The 22,631-nt window shown below is 31.9% G+C and overlaps 2 protein-coding genes and 1 pseudogene across 2 annotated transcripts in view; all 3 read right to left on the reverse strand.

Moving 5' to 3' along the window:
- Positions 1–198, reverse strand: part of LOC128187641 (paxillin-like) — a 3,956-nt gene extending 3,758 nt beyond the window's left edge. The window contains exon 1 of the mRNA XM_052858047.1: positions 164–198. Within this exon, the coding sequence (XP_052714007.1) occupies positions 164–198 (35 nt within the window). The remainder of the gene's footprint in view (positions 1–163) is intronic.
- Positions 199–329: 131 nt separating this feature from the next.
- On the reverse strand, positions 330–6,321 carry LOC128187642 (angiopoietin-4-like). Its single transcript, XM_052858048.1, has 4 exons — positions 6,209–6,321; positions 5,760–6,105; positions 700–830; positions 330–470 (listed from the first exon to the last, which is right to left on the reverse strand). Exons 2-4 carry the CDS (start codon positions 6,082–6,084, stop codon positions 330–332), a joined length of 597 nt encoding a protein of 198 aa, XP_052714008.1. The 5' UTR covers positions 6,085–6,105; positions 6,209–6,321.
- Positions 6,322–11,562: 5,241 nt separating this feature from the next.
- LOC128188184 (fibrinogen-like protein A) lies at positions 11,563–19,109 on the reverse strand (annotated as a pseudogene).
- Positions 19,110–22,631: the final 3,522 nt, after the last annotated feature.

Raw genomic sequence — 22,631 nt, forward strand, 5'->3', positions numbered from 1 at the left:
ATCCCCTTTTTGGCCATCAAAACATATGAGCAATTAACAAAACACACTGCAAATTAGACTGTTTAACGTCCGTTTTGATTTCTTCCATATTCATATCTGAAATACTAGTAAGTGCTAAGGTTTTGCTTTCTACTATATAAACGTTATACATACTACAATTTACCGTATAAATAAAAGTCCCATCCCCTTTTTGGCCATCAAAACATATGAGCAATTAACAAAACACACCTCCAATTTTCAGAATACCTGGACACGAATTCTCCTTTTCCTGTAATTTCCCAGCTGTTGCTAATACTTTTACATCTATCTAAATGATGACTGAGTTTCGTTTAATTTATTAGTATAATTAGTGAATATAAAATGAGAATAGTACCTATCCAATACTCATGATCAGCAAATCCAAACCCGTTCTTGTATTCCGTCCAGTTATTGTTAAAGTTCACCGATCCATTCACTCTCCGCTGAATCACCTGTTTGTATGTAAACATACTAATGACTTACGTATAATTGTCAAAATTAATAAGTTTCGTCAAAAAACTTACACGATGATAAGTTAACCTGACTTGTTTGTGAAACTAGACAACTTTCAAAACATAACCAATATAATTCTTGCATTGTTAGAGAGAGAGAGAGAGAGAGAGATAGAGAGAGAGAGAGAGAGAGAGAGAGGGGAGAGAGAGAGAGAGAGAGAGAGCTTACCGTCCATCCTCCGTTGTCAGTGGTCATATCGCAGTACACGGCCATTATTCTGTTTAAACCAACAATATCGTACACCCCGTCCTTCCCTCTTGTATCTGGGTATCTCTTTAAAATGTCAGCACAATCGGTGCCTGCAAAAGACTTCTCGTACATATACACGGCATAATTACGTGTGTTATTAGTTACATAATTTCTAAAAAGAGCTCTAGAAATACGTTTTAACTGCAGATAATTATTATTTGGTCCAGCATTGTTTTTTGTTATAATTAAAGTATTTAAAGTATGCTGAGTCTGAAAAAATATGCTGGCCTTCATGAAAATGGCAATTCAAAATGGCGGACAGCCAATCTTCAAATTTTTCTCTTAAAGTCCCTTCAATGGGAAAAAATAATGACAAACACTAATGATTTAATCCAAAATAGTATTTCCTCAAATACAATGTGTGCTGAGTCTTACAAATTATACTGGCTTTGCACAAATGTGGTTAATTAGGTCAAAGTGGTGATTTAAAATGGCGGATAACAAAATTATGTTAATTCGTCTTATATTTCTAAAATGGACATAAAGCGCGAGACAAACAATGAATATTCAGTCCAGCTAAGTTTTTAATCATAACTTTGGTGTGGATAGTCAGGAATAATATGCATTTTTCAAGAAAATGTCGTAAATTATCTATAGAAAAAACGGTGGACATACAGATTTTATATTTTTCCCTTTAGTTTCTTAAATGGTGAAAAAGCGAGAAATAAACAATCATAATTTTTAAAATAAATTTTCAAATCATAAATAAGACGTGCTAAGTCTAAGGAATCATGATGGTTTCCACTAAAGCCACCACTTATATTTATATTTATGACAATAATTAATGGAAATCGGAAAAATCCTACGGTATCTCTATGATGTGTTAGCATGTATTGAGTTAAAATTTTACTGAAAACGTACACATAACTGGTGTAAGAAATAAAGCCACTTTTTCTTTTTTGTATGGCTGTGTTTGAACATTAACACGCGACTATGTATACTATATTTCTGTTCTGGTGTTTAACCAACGAATATATTGTAATATTCTTTTCATGATATTTTATTTTGTTGACTTTTTTTCATTACCTTATAAAACGTGTTTCCAACTTTGACTTCTGACACATTTTCCTATTTTGTTCCTTGTACTTACATTTCATTTCACACCTCTAATTTCTGCAGTGTATGCAAGAGAGGGATTAATATAAGCCCTATGGCTTGTTTCCCGATCTTACAATTGTAATTTATCATCATGTAAATGTACTTGAATCTATAATGAATAAATATTGTTTAAACTAAAGCGATGCTTTTTATGTCAAAATGGCGGACAGCCAGTTTTCGTAATTTTTTTCTTTAAAATTTCTTATAACGGTAAAAAGCATGAGGCCAACAAGTTTAATTTAGTCCAGCAAAGTTCATCAATATAACTAAGACATGCTGGGTCTTAAGAAATATGCTAGCTATGACTGAAATTCCGTAAAATACCGGTAGGTCAAAATGGCGATTTAAAATGGCTTACAGCCATATTTTTCACTTTCTATTTAAGTTTTATAACAAGAAACAAAGCATTAAAGCAATCATAGTCCGGTCAAACAAAAAGTTTTTATTCATAATTAGGGTATATATATGCTAACTTTTACAATCAAAGTACCGAAAGTACTTTCAGACGGAGGCATCATTTTGGAGGAAATTAAACTAATGACAATATATGTTTTTTTAGGAATAACAGCGGGCTTACCGCTCATCATGTTAGAATATTCGCGAAGCGGTTTAGTATTATTGCGCGAGAATATTTTTTTTAGGTTGACCACAGAGTTAGGTAAATACTATCAAAATAATTATTGTTCTCTTATTTAACCTTATAAGCTTGTTATATTACTACTTAGAGGTGTTTATATTTTACAAAAAAGGAAGGAGGAAATTATTTTGCATCACAAAACAACATGGGAAACTGTACATGTTTTTAAATGCATACAACTCGAATTACTTTTGAGTAATTAAATTAAGTATCATTATATTTCAGGTGTATAGTGACTTGTAAACCCACACCTGTTCAAGACAAAAGATACCTCTAAATTGCAAACTACTTCGTCTAACCGTACAACCACCCCTAACCCCCCCCCCCCCTTTTTTCTACATGTATCTTACAGAAGGGGTATCTTGATTACTGAGTGTCGTCGATCCAGATATTATCTTATTATGATCTGCATGCTGGATTCAATCACAATGTACTGTATTCTTTTGTGGATACTAAATTTATGAATATATAATATTAGTATATTTCAAATGAATGTACGTAAAATACGCCTTAACTATACCGTGTTTTTTAAGTTTAATTCGTATACTTCTTTTTTCTCAACAGAAATATCTCTCTCTCTCTCTCTCTCTTTCTCTCTCTCTCTCTATCTCGTTAAGACTATATGGACACAATAAACACATGAACTTAATTTTGCTATTTATTTAGAATTTGCAGAGAACGCAAGTTCAGTTACGTGGTACCAGTTTTAATGATATATATTATGGCAATTGTTTGTATCATATAAAAGATTTCATGTCAATGCTATCTATTTTTTTTCACGCGCAACACTCTTATCAGCTTGTTAAAACACATAGACTTCCAAAATCACTTACGGGGGGGGGGGTGCAATGGAAAAGAAAGATACGTCTCCGCGGGAGATTAATTGAATATACGCGAACGAAGAAGCATATCGTGTTAATTCATTGAATCTCATAATTATTTATTATTTCGTCCACCGCTAGATGGTGCTTAGGGAATCCTCATTATTTGACGTCAAGGGCAAGACAATCACAATATACGGAGGCTGTTATACAAAGCAAATTTTTTTTAGAGAGGAGAAATATTTCTTCACTATAAAACTGGTGTTTTCAGGCTTTAAAGACATCGATGCCATAAGCTTATATGATAACAGTGATACAATCAGGTACTTACTTTCCAGCAAATACATCTTAACTAATATATCATCATACACACTGGAAAAGCTTGTGATTCAAAATGATCCGAGATCAACATATCGCCAAGCTTTATTTATAGTAATAAATATGCGCAATATGTTTTGGGCAACCCAAGGAATTTTACTCTTTTTAACATTACTAGGGAAAATTTATATATTGTATAAGGAATCAAGCTGTCTATGTCTTCGTTAAAGATAAAAAAAACCTCTTGCAAAATTGTTAACATATGTTTGGCCAAATGTGCTGAGGAAAGTATAGCAATGCGTGTCCATATTCAGAGGAAAAGTTGAGGCTTTTTATGCTAGACCGTGTTAGTGTTAATTTGCAACATATCCTCACAACTAAGTTTGCTGATGGATGTCTCTTTATTCTCTTTAAACCTCTTTAAAGCCGATAAACATCCCTGTCAATGTTGTTGAAGAGAAAATGTTAGAGAAAATATAGAACTTTGAATTAGCACTTGGTTCGTTTCATGCACTGTGACACAACTTCTTATTTCTACAGCATATCGAGAAAATCGACATAATAAGTGAACAGAAACAAGTAAACTGACCAGAAAATCAAACAGTTCGAGAAGTTCTTTATTTATATGGATAACCAAGACACGTTGCCGAGATGGGATAAAGTTATTTGTTGCTGGAACTAATGACCTTAAGATCTTATACCTAAAGTTCTTAGATATGATAGCTTTCAACTGCGCCACAGGTTGCAGAACTTTATGTGTGAATGTAAACGTGCCTACTTCCCTGGGAAAGACATTTGCAAATTCAAATCACAATTTTATCATTCAAAAGAAGATTGTATAAATAACATAATTATACATTGTAGCTAAATAAGGGAAAACAGAAATTTTTCTTCCAAATAAAAAGCTGGTGGAGTTTTTTCTATTAATGCAGGTGTTCAAATTTGATTGTCAGTTACATCATTAGTATTGAAATTATGTTATTCAAACATTTTTCCCATTTAAGAGGCCTTTAGTAGTCTATATAGAGATAACTAGTAATGAAATTTGGCTTCTAATATACACCAATTTGAATTGCCATTTTGACAAAATTAACGTCATTTTCATGAAGACCAACACATTTCATCAAACTTGGCACAACCTTATTATGATAAATACGTTTGCTAGACCAATTTGTGATTTTGTATTGTTATTCTTTTTTCCATTAAAGAGACTGTGAGACGAAAAATGATGAAATCTGGCTGTCCACCATTTTTAACTATTTATCGCGATCAACATATTTTGTTGTACTCAGCACACCTTAGTTATGATAAAATGCTATGCTGAACCAATTTATAATCGTTTGTTACCTAAATTTTTAAGACTTAAGAGAATTATAGAATTTGCCTGTCGACCATTTTTACCACCATTTTGACCTTATTAGCGCCATTTTGTCAAAGCAAGCATATTTTTCAGACTAAGCACTCCTTCATTAATATGCAAAACTAACTTTGCTGGACTGAATAATTTTTGTTTTTTATGCGTTTTCCCTAGTTGAAATTTTTTACGAAAAAATTATGAAATCTGGATATCTGCCATTTGAAATCGCCATGTTGACCTAATTAACGCTTTTTGGGGAAGGCCAGCAAATTTTTTCAAACTTAGCAAACTTCAAATATGATAAAATACTAAGCTGGATCATTTCATTATTGTTTGTCAATAATGGAAAAAACTTTAAAAAAAATATATAAAATTTGGTTTTCCGCCATTTTGAATCACCATTTTGAGCTACTTAACGCCATTTTCATGAAGGCCAGCATATTTTTGGGGAATCAGCACACTTTAATTATGTTTAAAAACCATGCCGGACCAAATAATAATTATTTGCCGTTCAAAGGTTTTTTTTCGACTAAATCGGACTAGACTACTGTAGTTGACATAAAATATGGTTTTTACGTGGTCAGAAAATTCCATATAGCGCGTGAGCGGAGCTGGAGTCGGAAATGAATTTACCGACCAATTATAAATCATATTAGGTCAGTTACAAACTATTATAGGTAAATATAATGCAATTCTTGAATTCTACAATATGTTCTAAATTATTTTAAGATAAATGTATAATACAAACCTAATATGGGGGTTAATTTACCACTGCAGGTTAATTTATCTCCGATTATGTTTGTAGAATTGTCAACAGCTTCTTTTTGGAGCACCAACGATATCTGGAAATCTGTTTTCATATTCCTGACACTTGCGTCGAGATTTTTTATTCCTTCCATATTTTGCTTCACCATTCTTTCAATACTTTTGGTAAATTGTTGTAGTTCGTTTTTTATAATGTGTGTTGCCACGTTCACACATTTTTGCTCTTCCCCCAAAATATCGTATAACAATTGTCCATTCGTTGATTTCAACAACATGGTAAAAATTAAGATGCTCAACATTCCCTTCATTGTTGAATTACAGATCAGGTTCTGCAAATATTTTATTTATGAAAACAAATAATTTGCATTATAATAAGTTTCATTTAACATTCATCAACAGAAAAGTAAACCCCTCCACGTATTAAGATCTTACATGTGTAAAGGATGATATCAAATACTTTTCTAAAAAGGTTATTGTTTTAACATCACCAATTAAGCCCAGACAATTCCATGGGAATCACGGTTTATCTTATGATAGTCATCTTCCTCATATAAGTATATCTAATCTACTTTTGTTGCAAAAATAGCAAACCTCTCAAACGGTCTTATCTACCTGCGACGTATCATTTATATGCATTTTCACTCATTACGTAATTCACTCAATTACGTAATGTGTGAAAATGTATTTTACCAATAAATACTTGTTAGACTTAGTCACAGGAAACGTCAATGTGGGGTTTTTATTTAGAGAATCTTCCTTTTCCCAATAGATTAGAAGTTTGTTTTTGTAATTTATGTGCCAAAATATTTTGCAGGTTACAAAAAGAGACGATTTACTTGTATACTTCTTATATGTTAACGTTAGCTATGTAGCAACATGTGATGACACAGTATCCGTTAATGATATAATTTCAAACTGCGTCATCAAGGGTCAATATTCACGTCCACTAATAATACAAGAAAAAACCGCAAAATAAGTACATCGTTGACCTGTAATGATGTAATTTTTATCGCTTTAGAGGATGAACTTCAACCATTAATGATACAATAATATATAATGAATTACTATTTTAAATTTTACATTTTGCATAGTAAACAACAATACGCAATTAAGGCGCAACACGGACGCAAATTGTAAAATTTGCCGGATGCCTCATTCGGACAGAACTTGTTATCAAAAAATGACGCATTTAAATCACCCACGCTCGCATCTATGTTTGTTTAAAGTTTTTGGTTTCTTTTTGTTTTCATTGTCCCATCAAAATCTTTATTCCAAAGCCAGGATTGGGGAGCACTGTAGCAACCTCTAGTGATACACCGTCCACTAATGATATAATGTTGCATTAGTGGTCAGGATGTTTATATCATTAGCGGTCAAAAATCTTTACCTCTAATGATATGGGGAAAAAGTGTGAAATAAGTACTACCTTGACCACTAATGATATACATTTGCACACATTTTCAATTGCATTAGTGGATGGATTTGCAACCTTTAATGATATATTATAATATGATATGATATAATACAAAATGATGTGATATAATATTATATTTAATATGATATAATATAATAATATGCTGATATAATATAATATAATATAATAATGATATAATATATTTAAACTATTTAAACAATAGTGATCATGTCGGTGTAATATTGACCTAGGTTTTATTTTTCAACGTTGATTATTGATTCGGGATGGGGGTTTCTAACGTTGAAAACTGAGACCAAAAGTCGTGACATTATACCCTGAGTCATTTTTCAAAAGCTTAAAAAGGGGTTTTTTTCAGTTAAAAAGATATCTGTTTTTAAATATTGTGTTGTTATAGCCATTTTCAAATTTTGAAGCATGTCATTTATTAATATATACAAACCTTAAAAAAAGATGTAAATTCATGACACGGCGATGTCACGTATATGTCATGCTATAAACATCAATATCTTGTTAAGTGTTCAACAAAATATAATAAAAGTTTTAATTCGAATTTAATTTTTGATAAGGGATTTTTTGATGTATCATTTTGTACAATTACGCGTCATTAAGAAGCGCGGTTCATAGTGTGACATTAATTTTGGATTAACCCTTGTAGTAATGGTTTATATGCTGTATTATAACGGAAACCCTGAAATATACAATGTACGAAAGCCGAGATGGATCATTCGAGATTCGAGATTAAAAATACGAGATTCGATATACGAGATTCGAAATTCGAAATTCGAGATTCAATATCTAGATTAACCAATCAAATCATGGATCTGTAACCTGTATCCTAGCTAGCAACATCAAACTGTTCTAAATAAAGATCATTCGTACATGCTCTTTCCTACAAATAAATGTCTTAATAGCTCTTATATAGTGGTTATAAAATGGTTAAATTAACACTGATGAATTAACCCCACACAGTATAAACAATTAAATTAGTGATAACATTGTTGGCTTTGCGAATCTAGTTGGTTTTGTTTGCCCTGTATGTTTTTCCCCCCGAACAATTTTAATCCGAAGTGTATTCGCCCCAACTGTGTAAAAATCGGCTTGCGAAGAAAGATCTGTTTAATCTAAATAATTAAAACCGAGTGTGGTTTTAGCTATGAAACGAAATTCAATGAAATAATCGACATGTCAAAATATAGGTTATGATTAAGTTTTAAACCATAGAAGATATAATGATTTACAACCTCAACGACAACAATCCAGATAGGAATAGTGAATTGTAGGGTATGGCAATGCCATTGTCGATATGAGAGAGACAGAGAGAAAGAGACAGACAGAGAGAAAGAGAGAGAGAGAGAGAGAGTTTTGTAGTGTCTAATTCAATTTTGATTTAGAATTTGAAATTGATTTGATTTGATACAAGCATATATAGACAATAATTAAGCCTCTAAAAGGAGAAAAGAGAGGAGGTAGCTAGGGTAGGGCAGACCAACTAGCAAGCTTTATTCTTACGGTGTTAGCGCACTGTGATTTACATCCTCTCTCTCTCTCTCTCTCTCTCTCTCTCTCTCTCTCTCTCTCTCTCTCTCATCACCTAGCATTTCCTTTTCCGTGAGGGGGTTTGGGGTATTTGTGATGTCTTACATTAGCTAGTGAAAATGATAAAAACAAACATGAAATTTTCTTTAAATTGTGTGCGGATGTTGTACTCAATAATCTGTTTTAAGTATATACATTTCAAGGCGGGGGGGGGGGGGGGGGAGGCTAAATAGTCCTAATTAATTTGTCAGTTATTCTGTCCCCACTTTGTTTTCTCTTTGTTTTCCAGGCTTTTTTTTTATTTGGCTCGGCAAATTAATATAAAACTTTCTGTGTAGCTCCATAACGATGCACTGTAGATAAATTATGAGTAGTTTTACTTTTGATAAACAGGTACATATCCGTTCTTGATTTTTAATTTGACTCTTATAATCGGATTTAATATTCCAATAAATATAGAGTAGGAAAGAATGGACGGGACTTTTTTGCGCATATCCTACTATACCATTCATTCATTACAGGAATTAGCGCTCATCGAGTTCGACTTGCTTTCCTTTTTTTATTCACTGGATTTAAAGCTATTAATTTTTCAAAATATTTTGAATCTATGGCCTGATTATATATAAATTAGAGCTGCGCTGGTGCATCTATTTACCCAAATGGACCAAAATATAACCAAATGAATCTAAAAACTTTGACAAAATTAGTTTTAAACGTACGACTCATTTTTCAATTCTAATCGGGTATGTCCTTTAGAAAAATCTTGAACAACACACATTTTAGCAAATAAAACGACAATTGTTTCTTTTTTTGGGGGGGGGGGAGGTGGTGGTGCCGGTAAAGGACATGTATTGCTTGTGGCAGTTGTGCTATACTCTCATTTGTTATAATAAGTAATACTACATATTGAAATAGAATGAAAGTTTCTAATTACACTGTACATAGCTTCTATCATTTATTTTGATCCGTGCGATAGTTTAAAACAATTTTCAAAGCATTTCCTGTAATTCAACCGATCATTTTTTAAATCTATTTTTTTTTTTGGATCCCCGCCTGATACGTCCGCCTTCTTGTATATTAGAATTACATGTACCTTGACCATATGTACACATTAACTTAATCGGCTATATTATGTGACGATAACATTTTTTATCAATGTTTTTGCGGGATAGGTAATAAATAACAGCCTATTTGTTGTTTTTTTCACTGATTTTTTTAGATAATTTGCCGCCATCTTTTATGCATTCCACACACCACTCACAGTTTCTTTATTTGGTGTTCTGTGTGTATGGCGACAAATTGGTAAATTTGCACCACTCGCCCCTTGTAGCTTCACCCTGATTACATTTTATCTGGCTAAGTGTAATGTAGTAGTATATTAAATACACACATCTTTGTTTGCAGTGCTTATTTACATCTTTAGAGATTTACTTACATACAAAGTCAACATTGGTATGATTTATATGTAATTATTGTCAATTTTGGTGCGGGGGGGGGGTAGGAAACTTCAGAGAAACTTACTTGGCTGTGATACATATGCTTGTCTATACCTTTTATTCTTTCTTCTTGATATATCAATGAATGAATTATAACAAAATACAACAATGAATTTTGAAATATTCATGCACAATCAAATTTTTAAAAAGTTTTACTGTTCTCTGCACAAGAAATCGGCAATGTGAACAAATTGGCACCCTGTCATTCCTACCTTTAATTGTAGAGAGTAGGCATCCTTCTATATTGAAAACAATTCCAAAAGTAAGACTCATAATAAGTTGTTTACTGAGAAAAAGGGAAAAAAATTGTATTAATAAATAATTCCGTATGATGTGATAATATCTCAATGATTTGTTTATAATCATAGTACTAGTGTATGACTGTATGCATACATAAAAACGATAAGTAATGCTTATATTTATTGGTGAAACCGGACTGATTATTTATATTTAGATTATTTAGATACATGTAAGAGCTAATCTTCAAGCGCGGATCTAGAAAGGAGGGGTCAGGGGATTTGGACCCCATCCTCGGGAAACTTGGAGCTTATTAAATTTACATAGTAAAATTATTTAAAATTGGCCAAGGACCCCCCTACGGAAAAAAATTAGCCACGCTTATGAAGTTCTCTTCCATAACCGCGTTCTTACACAAAAGGGGTGAATAAACCCAAACTATAACTGGTGGTGAAATACCCCAGGGTTCAAACGCATCAGTGGAAATGCACCAGGGCAAACAAAATCTCTTAGATCCGCGAAGCACACTGCATTATTTCTAGTCTACTTAGATATTCTCTGTAAAAGTAAATACAAATAATTATTTAGTTAGGTAGGGAGAAGTGAACATAGCATTTATTTGTATATGAGAGCATGTACGGATGATCTTTATTTAGAACAGTTTGATGTCGCTAGGATATATATTATCAGATCCTTGATTTGATTGGTTAATTTGGATATTGAATCTCGAATTTCGAATCTTGAATCTCGTATTTCGAATCTCGTATTTTGAATCTCGAATCTCGAATGATCCATCTCGGCTTTTGTAACAATGAGAATATGCCTAATAATAATATGCATAACATGATAATGATAAACAATATGTAGACAATTCAGTTTATACACAATAATTACACGACGTTCATAATTAAATGAATTATTCCTCTTACATAAACAATTATTTCCGTGCAATTTCTACATGTGCTAAATCATATATTTATACATTTAGAGATATATCATATAAATGTATCTCCATAATAACAACAATCTATAGATATATTAATATTGTATATTGTATATACAAAATATTGTAATACCTGATTGTATGCAGAGTTCATTCACAATACATGATTTTGTTCAGCATGATGATCATATTTGTTTTGATAATATATCTCAAAGGATTCAGTGTCAATATAATTCAAACATGCATAAGTTTGTTACTGACTGACTTTAAAAAATATATCGGGTCGGTAAATCCTAAAGTTGGCGAGGTAAAATGTTTTGTTTTCCCGTGGACTCTTTAGTGAGACATTTATTTACAAAAAGCGATGTACAATGCAATTTCAGGTATAAGCGGTAAGGATATATATCGTTCAAATCTACATAGTCGAACCCTTCAAAATGATCAATTTCAGCTTTCAAATACTCTTTGAGTATCGTCACTGCACTTTAGTTTTGTAACTATTTAATTTAAGCGTTTTGTTACTTCCCTTTGTGGGGGTATGAACTGGACGCTGCATGCCGTTTTATTCTGTTTTAGACACAATAAAGTGACGTAGTTTTAAAAGGAAGCAACTCTAAGTTAAAAGTAACTATAAAAGGTAACTACTCCAAATAATAAAAGACCTTAAACGGAATGGTGTTTATGTGTTATGTAATATGAAATGTCTAGATAATTTTAATTGATTAATTGATATCTGTGTAGTTACAGAAGTTTGATCTTTTTTGACATGTGTGTACGAGCATTGGTAAGTAGACTGAATATCATACATGTATAAAAAAAAAAATCATTCTTAGAGTGCGCATCAGGATGACATTATATTAAATTAATAAACTTTCTCTTTTCAACGCTTACATCAATTTTATATTTTATTAAATGTTATCATTACTAAAACTAAAAAAATGATACTCTATCATTTCTTGATTGATAATCCTTGTAAAACGGAATACGTGTACATGAATACCACTTACATACAAGTGAAGAAAGAATTTACGATCAATTGCATCATTAAGTAAAAATAATATTAGTGATTAAACATCCTTAAGGGTACATATTACGCAATTGTTCAAGTTTTGTTGAATTGCTGAGATATTTGCCCATATTTTAAACATGCAGTAATAATCTCTCTCTATCTGACGTTACATTTCGTTGTCAGAATCGAGGACGAATCATCAACTGTATTGATTTCAGAGATAAAGAGGAGTTTTTCCAGAGTTTCCATATAATGTATCCAGGACCAATTTTCTCAGAGTCGGCGTACTGTCCATTAGGGTTGGCACGGTGACACCATTTGAACCACCATCCCGATCTGTAATCAGTGGCACAGTTACCGCCGTACCTGTCGTTATCCTGGTCGTTATCCTGGTCCGTTGTGGAAAACTTCATGTAGTTGTGGTATTCCAGGCTATCCCCTACAATCACATTGATTACAAATGAAATCATTAGAATTGAAGTCATAATCACTACCATGTTAATTGGTAGCAATGCATTCTTAAATAACTACCTTAGTTTTTATGATAAAATAAAAAATATATCACTTTCATATATTAATTTCCTGTATGCATGTCTTTTTTATACTTGCGTCCCTATGGTCTTCCTTGACATTTGAAAGATACTGAATGATAATCCGACTTAACTTAAACACCAAATTTTGGGTGCTTATATTGCACATGCATCAGTTCATCGCCCTTTCTCAACTTCATCCTGAACAAAAATCAACCGCTACCCTTCCGATCCTATTATGTAATGTAATTCACTTGGTACATCTAAATCTTGCTTTTGTTTACTTTCAAATTCCACCCAAATTATCGGGCCTACTTTAATTGTCACTTTGATTGATTGAAACAATAATTGACGGTACGTCATTGATTACAGTCAGTAACTGAATATATTTGATGCCTTGTGGCAACGATTTTGAAAAAAATAAAGCACTTTCGAAAATAAATTTGAATTACGTTAATATTAGGACAAAATCAACGCAATTCAACAATTTTTTTCAAAATGCATAATGAGTGTAGACCAACAGTTTTTATCATCTAGACACTTAACGCACTTTTAAAGAAATGTTATTATTTGTCACAGAAAGTTGACTTTGTTCTAAACAGATTTTTTAAGTCAGATTAAGTGTTTACACTTCTTTGTGAATACCGTTCAATATGGTCTATCACTATTGGGAGCAAGAAGGGGGCAACCAAAGATAAACTCCCATTTCCAATATGTTATTTGATTACCTGAAAAATTTACGAGTATCTTGTCTTCCCAAACATCATAACAATTTCTTAAACTTATAATCAACAGAGTTTAGTCATATCAAAATCAAACTGACAAATCATTAGCTTCTCCCATGGTAAAATGAAAAATCTAAGCATAAATCCACTTCTCAAATTCAAGCCAAAAATATTATTTCCAAAATAATTTATTTCCAAATAAGATGTCTGATAGTTACATGTACAGCCATTAAAGCAATATCAACTCCAAAATAGGAATTTAAGAATGTACTATGTGCATTACAATGTAATTGAAAAAGAAATATCAAACTAGCTTTGAATTTGATATGCTTCTTCATCATGTTTGTTAATAAGCTTATGAACGTCATATTTCGTTCAGCTATTGTTTTCCGTAAAATTGATTAGTTTCCCCCTTTTTAAAAGAGTATACGTTAATTAATATTCACAAAGATGAAAATTAATGATCAGCTGACGACTAATTGGTTCAGTTTATGTGATATTTTGATAGACAAATCTTAATAAAAACTTAAACTCTTGTTCTTCATAGGTACATTATTAAATTAAACGATCTTATCGACAAACATTTTTATTGCGAAATAGCTACTCATGATAGCTAAAAATTCCATGGGTACTTATTCTATAATCACAAATGTCTATGGTACCATAAATTACCTGCATTTCCACTGTATCCATTCACCTCCAACATATATTTACTTGTCTCGTCCCCGACAGCAAACCGTGAGTAAACAGCATAAGCCTTTTCTCCGTTGAATCTCTCTAATTAGCAGTTCCTGGGGCTTCTGTGACGTCAGTCTATGTAGCATGTAATTTCCTGAAAAATGATTTGTCTTTGATATAAAATAGCCTCTTTCATACACTGTCCAGATTAATCCGGAATAAACATATATAACAAGTCATGTTCATAGTGGCATACATTTAATTTGGACGTCTTCGTTTCAATAACTGCCGTCAGTTGAGCAGACAAATTATCATAACGCGCTATGATATTTTTTAATTGAGGTTGCCTATCAAACTTGCTGACAGTCGAGGACCTCCTCCCCCATTTTCCCTTACCTTTATCGAGTTCATTGTTTATGCATTAAAGGATGCCGATTTGGTTTTTTTTGCGGAAAAACTACAATAGCATAACTCTTTATTTTTTAACCATATGTAATTTAGAACAACTCTAGTTTATATGCGAAGGTTCATGAAAATCGACGGTCTGGTTCTTTTTAGGGACCATCTCAAAATAGAGGTATATTTACTATAGGAATGTATAGGAAACTGTCATTTTCCGCACATCAAAGCAGTTGTAAAAAATACTACAATAGCTTTTTTTCTCAAATTGTTATATATGATAAGTAATATCATTTCCAACCTTATATGTAAATAACGCAAACTTCTACCGTCTGGTTTTTAGTGGGGGCCATCTCAAAATATCAAAATGCACCAAATTTTTTCTATATATTTGGATCATCACGAATGATGATTGGTATAATGGATTCATTCAAAAAATAAGAAAAATATCCTCGAGGATAGCATCATTCTGTATATAAAATTTCAACAGCGTACAATTTTTACTTTTTCTTTTATGCTATTTCTTATAACGCACTTCTACAAAGCTTCATTTTATCATAACGTCATAAAAGCGCAATGGCAATGCTCCCCTACCGCACAACGTAAAAATCTTAATAAAAATAAAAATTTCCTTTAAAAATCAAAATAGAATTATCTGTATTTTGTTTATTGTGTTCAATTTTATAAATGATGTCGAAAAAAAAGTCGTAAGAAGTATAAAACAACTGTATTATATTAGAATGCGCAAAAACATGCGCAATGCAAACTAAAGTCGGCCTCCTTAAAATTAAAAATTATGATCAGAAAGGTCATGAAAGCTTTAGAATTTTTTTTTCTGTACTTTAGTAAATAACCGATTGAAGCCATAAGGTACTTGTATTTACATGTGACTGACTCACTACACCTTGGAAAAGTGACTCAAATCAACAGAAATTTACTTGAATATAAAAGATGCAATGTAGCATAATGCATCAGAAGTATATACATGTAAGTAATATACATGTAGACGAAATATATATAATTTTGTATTTAAAACTTATAATTTCAAAAGTTCAATAAAATAGCCCGTATGCAGATTTAAACTTGCTGTTCACAAGCCCGAAATTCATACACAGATACCGGTATGTTTTTACAACACAGATAAACTTCTTGCGTAAATATGCATGGCGCGTTTAAAATCTCGGCGTCTTGCTAAAAACGGAACATTTTCAGCATTAATTCCATGATGTATATGTTTAAGTCACAAATATAAGTTATATACCATTATATTTGATATATTCAATGCTTTTAGAAATGTTTTGAGCTGTGTATATTTGAAACACAGCATATTTCAGCCAATAAAGTCCCTTGTTCTTAGCCTTTATTTTGGCTTGTCAATATTTCTGATGATCAGTATAGCCCCCCCCCCCCCTCACTTTCAATTTGCTTCTGATGCCACTGCAAATTTGACTGTTTGACGTCCGTTTTGATTTCTTAACTAGAAAAGTCACTGGTTCATGCATTTGATTTTTTTACATAAATAATTATATAGTTAAGTCATATTTACATATTCATTTCTGAAATACTAGTGAATGCTAAGGTTTTGCTTTCTACTTTATAAACTTCATACATACTACAATTTACCGTAAACTATTAAAACAAGTATTTATTGGTATAATACATTTTCACTCATTACGTAATTCACTGGCTGCATATAACTGGTACGTCGCAGATTGGTACGACCGTTTGAGAGGTTTGCTATTTTTAGAAAAAATTCTAACCACTTTTATGAATTAAAGTCCCATCCCTTGTTGGGCCATCACCAACATATGAGCAATTGACAAAACACACCTCCAACTATCACAATACCTGGACATGAATTCTCCTTTTCCTGTATTTCTCCAGCTATTGCTAATACTTTCACATCTATCTAAATGTTCACTGAGTTTTGTTTCTTTTAAAAGTATATTTAGTGTATATAAAAATGAGAATACATGTAATACCTATCCAGTACTCATGATCAGCAAATCCAAACCCGTTCTTGTATTCCGTCCAGTTTTGGTTAAAGTCCACCGATCCATCCACTCTCCGCTGAATCACCTGTTCGTATGTATACATACTAATGACTACGTACATGTATAATTGTCAAATTAATAAGTTTCGTCAAAAAAGTACAAGATGATATGTTGACTTAACTTGTGGGTGAAACTAGACAACTTTCAAAACATAATCATATGAGAGAGAGAGAGAGAGAGAGAGAGAGAGAGAGAGAGAGAGAGCTTACCGTCCATCCTCCGTTGTCAGTGGTCATATCACAGTACACGGCCTTTGTTCTATTTAAACCAACGATATTGTACACTCCATCCTTCCCTCTTGTATCTGGGTATCTCTTCAGAATGTCAGCACAATCGGTACCTGCAAAAACTTCTCATACATACACAACTTTATCACGTGTATTATTAGTTACATGGTCTGTTACAACGCACTTTGAAAAATTACGCACTTTGAAACAAATTTTCAAAGTGCATTAATTTTTGGACCAAGTCAATGCACTTTGAAATAAATTAATTTTTTTCAAAGTGCGTTGATATCGTCAATATTAACGCACCTTGTTAAAATATTGTTTAGGGTTTAATCAAAATAATTAATACTTTTATATACAATAGATAATTGTTTTACCCCTTGTGTAGCTTAATTTAAAAAAGAACTTATTGCATTCTCAGCTAACTTGATAAACAGTTTCTAGATGAGAATTTTTTTTCTATTTTCATTTGACAATATTGACAATTTACCCACAAAGAAAAATTCGGGAGGTTTGAATTATCCAAATATGACATAAACTTCATCGCTAAGCAACTGCATTTTCCTATTTTGAGTATGCAGCAAATTTACTTCTTATCTGGTATATTGAGCTATGCAAGAAGAATATGATTTGTATATATTGATAATGTAGATCAGTGTATAACATATTTCAACTGGCTTATTGCATGTGCTTGTAAACAAACATAATGTGATAAAAGGATACATGAGTTATGTTTACCAAAAACAATATAATCTTTTAGAAGATCAGTGCGGGAAAAAAAACCAACATCCTAAGGCTCATTTAAGTTTATAATAATTTAATGTTTGTTAATGTAATTTCTTTTTATTTTGAAGTGATTTATTTGATTAGAAAATAAAAACAGAATGTTGAAAAAGATAGATTCTTTAACATACCAATGGAGAAATTATTGTTTGGCTAGCTCGCTTTTTTTAATATCACTCAATGTACTTAATTTACATCAGAGCATATTTCTTTTTCCGCTCTTAAGCGATTAAGTTGCTGAATATCATATGTTTTGGAAGGAAAAATAAAAGGTAGGGATCCTTCTTCCTGTCATCAAGTAAATGATGCACTGGTGATTGACCGGTATCTTTGGTTAACCTCCACCCCCACACCACCCCCATCCCGTTCTCAAATACGGTTAATTATAGATTCATTATGTTAACAAATCATTATACTATCAACAAATTAGAAATTCAATCCCAGAATTTGTGATTTATACATATTTTTTGAAAGTGCGTTAAGAGTGTCGATACTAAAAAATGTTGATGTACCATCTTAAAGCACTTTGTAATTTTTTTCAAAGTGGGTTAACTTGGTGCAAAATTTAACACACTTTGAAAAAAGATTTTCAAAGTGCGTTGATTTGGTTCCAAATTTAACGCAATTTGAAAAAAGATTTTCAAAGTGCGTTGATTTGGTTCCAAATTTAACGCAATTTGAAAAAAAAATTCAAAGTGCGTAATTTTTTCAAAGTGTGTTGCCACAATGGTATGTAGTTGACCTCAAATATGGTTTTTACGTGGTCAGTTAATTCCATATAGCGCTTAAGCGGAGCTGGGGTCCCACATGGAATTTACCAACCACGTATAAATCAAATTAGGTCAACTACAAACTATTATAGCTAAATATAAAACAATTCTTGATTTCCACAATATGTACTGAATTATTTTAAGATAAATGTATAATACAAACCTGATATGGGGGTCAATCTACCACTGCAGGTTAATTTATCTCCTATTATGTTTGTAGAATTGTCAATAGCTTCTTTTTGGAGCACCAACAATTTCTGGAAATCTGTTTTCATATTTCTGACACTTGCGTCGAGATTTTTTATTCCTTCCAGATTTTGCTTCACCATTCTTTCAATACTTTTGGTAAATTGTTGTAGTTCATTTTTTATAATGTGTGTTGCCACGTTCACACATTTTTGCTGTTCACCTAAATCATCGTATAACAATTGTCCATTCGTTGATTTCAACAACATAGTAAAAATTAAAAAGCTCAACATTCCCTCCATTGTTGAATAGTATACCAGGTTCTGCAAATATTTTTTTTATGAAAAAAATTATTTGCACTATAATAATTTTCAGTTTACATCTATTAAAAAAGTACACGCCTCCACGTATTAAGATCTTACGTGTATAAAGGATGATATTAAATACTTTTCTAAAGAGATTTTTGTTTTAACATTACCAATTAAGCCCAGACAATTCCATGTGAATCAGGGTTTATCATATGATAGTCATCTTCCTCATGTAAGTATATCTAATTTACATTTGTTGCAAAAATAGCAAACCTCTCAAACGGTCTTACCCATCTGCGACGCACCAGTTATATGCAGCAAGTGAATTACTTAAGGTCAAGTAATTAATTAGTGAAAATATATTTTACCAATGAATGCTTGTTAGACTGAGTCACAGGAAACGTCAATGTGGGGTTTTTTTAAAGAAACTTCCTTCTCCCAATAGATTACAAAGTTTGTTTTCGTAATGTATGTGCCAAAATAATTTGCAGGTTACAAAAAGAGACAATACTAGTATATGTTAACGTTACCTTTGTAGCAACATCTAATGATACAGTGTCCACTAATGATATAAAGTTGCATAAGTGGCCAGACTGACCATTAATGATATAATTAGATGATATGATTTTATCATTAACAAACTACCTAACCGCCCACTGATGATATAATTTTAAAATTGCATCATTATTAAGGGTTAATATTCACGTTCATTAATGATATAAGAAAAAAAAAACCAAAAAAACCTTTAATGATATAATTTTTTGTTGCATTAGAGGATGGACTCCAACCGTTAATGATACAATGATATATAATGAATTGTCTTTTTAAATTTTACATTTTGAATGATGAACAACAAAACGCAATTCAGGCGCAACACGGACGCCAATCGTAAAATTTGCCAGATGCTTCATTCCTCTCAGAGTCGAAACTGGTCGTTATCGAAATGAACCTCTATAAGAACGTTGGTGTGGTTTGTGTTAGAACAGATCAGTTGAATAGGGAAAACGTTATTTTATGGTTGATTGCAAATTATACAAAAACAATAGAAACTCTTTCTTTCGTATTGTAAATTTAGATAAAAAATTTGATGAGACTGCTATCTTAAATATTATAATGGACAAGAATCAAAAAGAAACTGCCAAATATCTCAAATTAATTTATTCAAATGACAAAATTATCCGAACAAATCAAAGAGTAAACTCCTGCGCTCAATCTACTGTATTTGTATATTTTAAGTTTTCCAGGAGAAATATAGGTCAAATGGGCCGGTTGTATTTCGATAGGGTATAATATTGAATTGCAGTGTACTTTTGACATACACATGTCACTGTAATAAAATCTTCAATTATTTACCTACTTTCTTACTCATTATATTGCTGTCAACTTGACTATCTCCTACAAGCACGTCTTTTTTTAATGAAAGTCTTTAATATCTCTGGAGACAATCATGTTCAACATTATAAGGGTGAGTAGCGATATGCCTTTGCATAATCCGATGAAACTGTTTTTTAAACCAAATGTTTTGGTTTTAAAATAATTGAAAAAAATCTAAATCAAGGTGCAATCCAGCATTTACTACCTCTTTTTTGAAATCGTTTTTAAAATTGTGTCACATAAAGTTCCTCAACACACCAAAATTTTAATTTCATGATCAATAAAGAATATTTCTGAAATATGATTCCACAGAGGTCATTATCGGCTTTCAGTTATTATGGTCTTCCGTTTCCAACGGAAGACCTTATAGTGATTGTAATGTTTTTAAGGTCTTCCGTTTCCAACGGAAGACCTTATAGTGATTGTAATGTTTCTTTTTAAGGTCTTCCGTTACAACGGAAGACCTTCTAGTGATTGTAATGTTTTTTATTATTAGGGTCTTCCGTTTTCAACGGAAGACCCTCTTGTTATTCTATTGTTTTTTTTTTATTATTATTATTCTTCTTGTTTTTCCTTCTGACTTCTTTTTTGCTTTATATCTCAAAAACTATTCAACCAATTTGCAAGAAATTTTCAGGGATTATTTTAATTTCTTGTCCCTTGAAGCCTTCAAACTTTTAGTCATTAAGTCACTTCCGGTTTCTAGTTACGTCATTTTAAAAATTTTCAAAAAGTGATTTTGTCCAGCACTTTTCTCGTAAACGGTTGTTTATAAAGACTTGAAATTTTCTGTGATTGTAAATCTGCGAATTGACCTATGGCAAATGTACAGAAACAAATTTTTCGAAAAAATGAATTTTCTAATCAAATCAAAAACAAATATGTGTTTTGTAGAGCTTATTTAGCTGAATCTAACACTGAAAGCCGTTTCAAAATCGGACGATGCATAACAGAGATATCGGGGTTTAATAATTGATTTTTCCGGAAATTTTGATTCCGCTTCCTTGGTTTAAGAAATAGCGTAATGTTCAAAGTAAAATTAACTCGTACCAAAAATAATTGTTAAGTCGTTCTTAAACACATTCGGATTTTTTTGTTAAGTCGTTCTTGAAATCAAGAAGGTTTTTGTTAATTCGTACATAAGATCATTCGGATTTTGTTAAGTCGTACCAGGAATAATTCGAATTTTTTCATCGTTTTATTTTACTTTCTCTTGTATTGGTTTAAGAGCTCTGCTTCTTACAGGAACTTCCAGCTTTACTTCGGACATTAACGGAAGACCCACTCGTTGCTTTGCAACGAGCTTTGCTCTAGTTTTATTATTATTTTTTTTTTCTTTTTCTTTTTTTTTTCTGACTCCTTTTCGGCTTCATAACTCAAAAAGTTTTCAACCAATTTCAATGTAACTTGCAGAGGTTATGTGCAATAAAAATTCCTCAATGAAATTAAAGTTTCCGTGACAACGTCACTTCCGTTTTAACGTTACGTCATTTTTAAAGTTTTAAAAAAGTCATTTTGTCCGCGGCATTCCTTAAAAACGCTTTAAGATAGAGTCTTGAAATTTTCCGTGGTTATGAACTTGGCAATTTACATGTGCAATAAGGCTGGAAATAAAAATCCGTCACTTCCGGTCGAAACCGGAAGTGATTCAAATTTTTCGAAAAAAATAAATTTTTTGATCAAATTAAAAACTTATACGAATTTTGTAGATCTTAATAAGCTGAATCTAACACTGAAATCTGTTTTAAAATCGGACGATGCATTACAGAGATATCGGGGTTTAAAAATTGATTTTTCCGGAATTTTTGATTCCGCATCATTGGTTTAAAAAATAGTTTAATGTTCAAAGTAAAATTAATTCGTACCAAAAATAATTGTTAAGTCGTACTTGAACACATTCGGATTTTTTTTGTTAAGTCGTTCTTGAAATCGGAAAGGTTTTTGTTAAGTCGTACTTAAAATCATTCGAATTTTGTTAAGTCGTACCAGGAATAATTCGGTTTTTTTTCATCTTTTTATTTTAGTTCATCTTGTTATTGGTTTATGAGCTCTGTTTCTTACAGGAACTTCCAGCTTTACTTCCGACTTTAACGGAAGACCCACTCGTTGCTTTGCAACGAGCTTTGCTCTAGTTATACTTTTTTTCTTTTTCTGACTTTTTTGGA

The sequence above is a fragment of the Crassostrea angulata genome, chromosome 6 (genome assembly GCF_025612915.1).
Source record: "Crassostrea angulata isolate pt1a10 chromosome 6, ASM2561291v2, whole genome shotgun sequence".
NCBI lineage: Eukaryota > Metazoa > Mollusca > Bivalvia > Ostreida > Ostreidae > Magallana > Magallana angulata.

Coding starts and splice junctions, on each gene's coding strand:
- LOC128187642 (XM_052858048.1), bottom strand. CDS start 6,084: ATGAAGGGAATGTTGAGCATCTTAATTTTTACCATGTTGTTGAAATCA. Junction 831..5,759: donor TAAATTAACCCCCATATTAG/GTTTGTATTATA, acceptor AGTCTTTTGCAG/GCACCGATTGTGCTGACATT. Junction 471..699: donor CTGACAACGGAGGATGGACG/GTAAGCTCTCTC, acceptor ACATACAAACAG/GTGATTCAGCGGAGAGTGAA.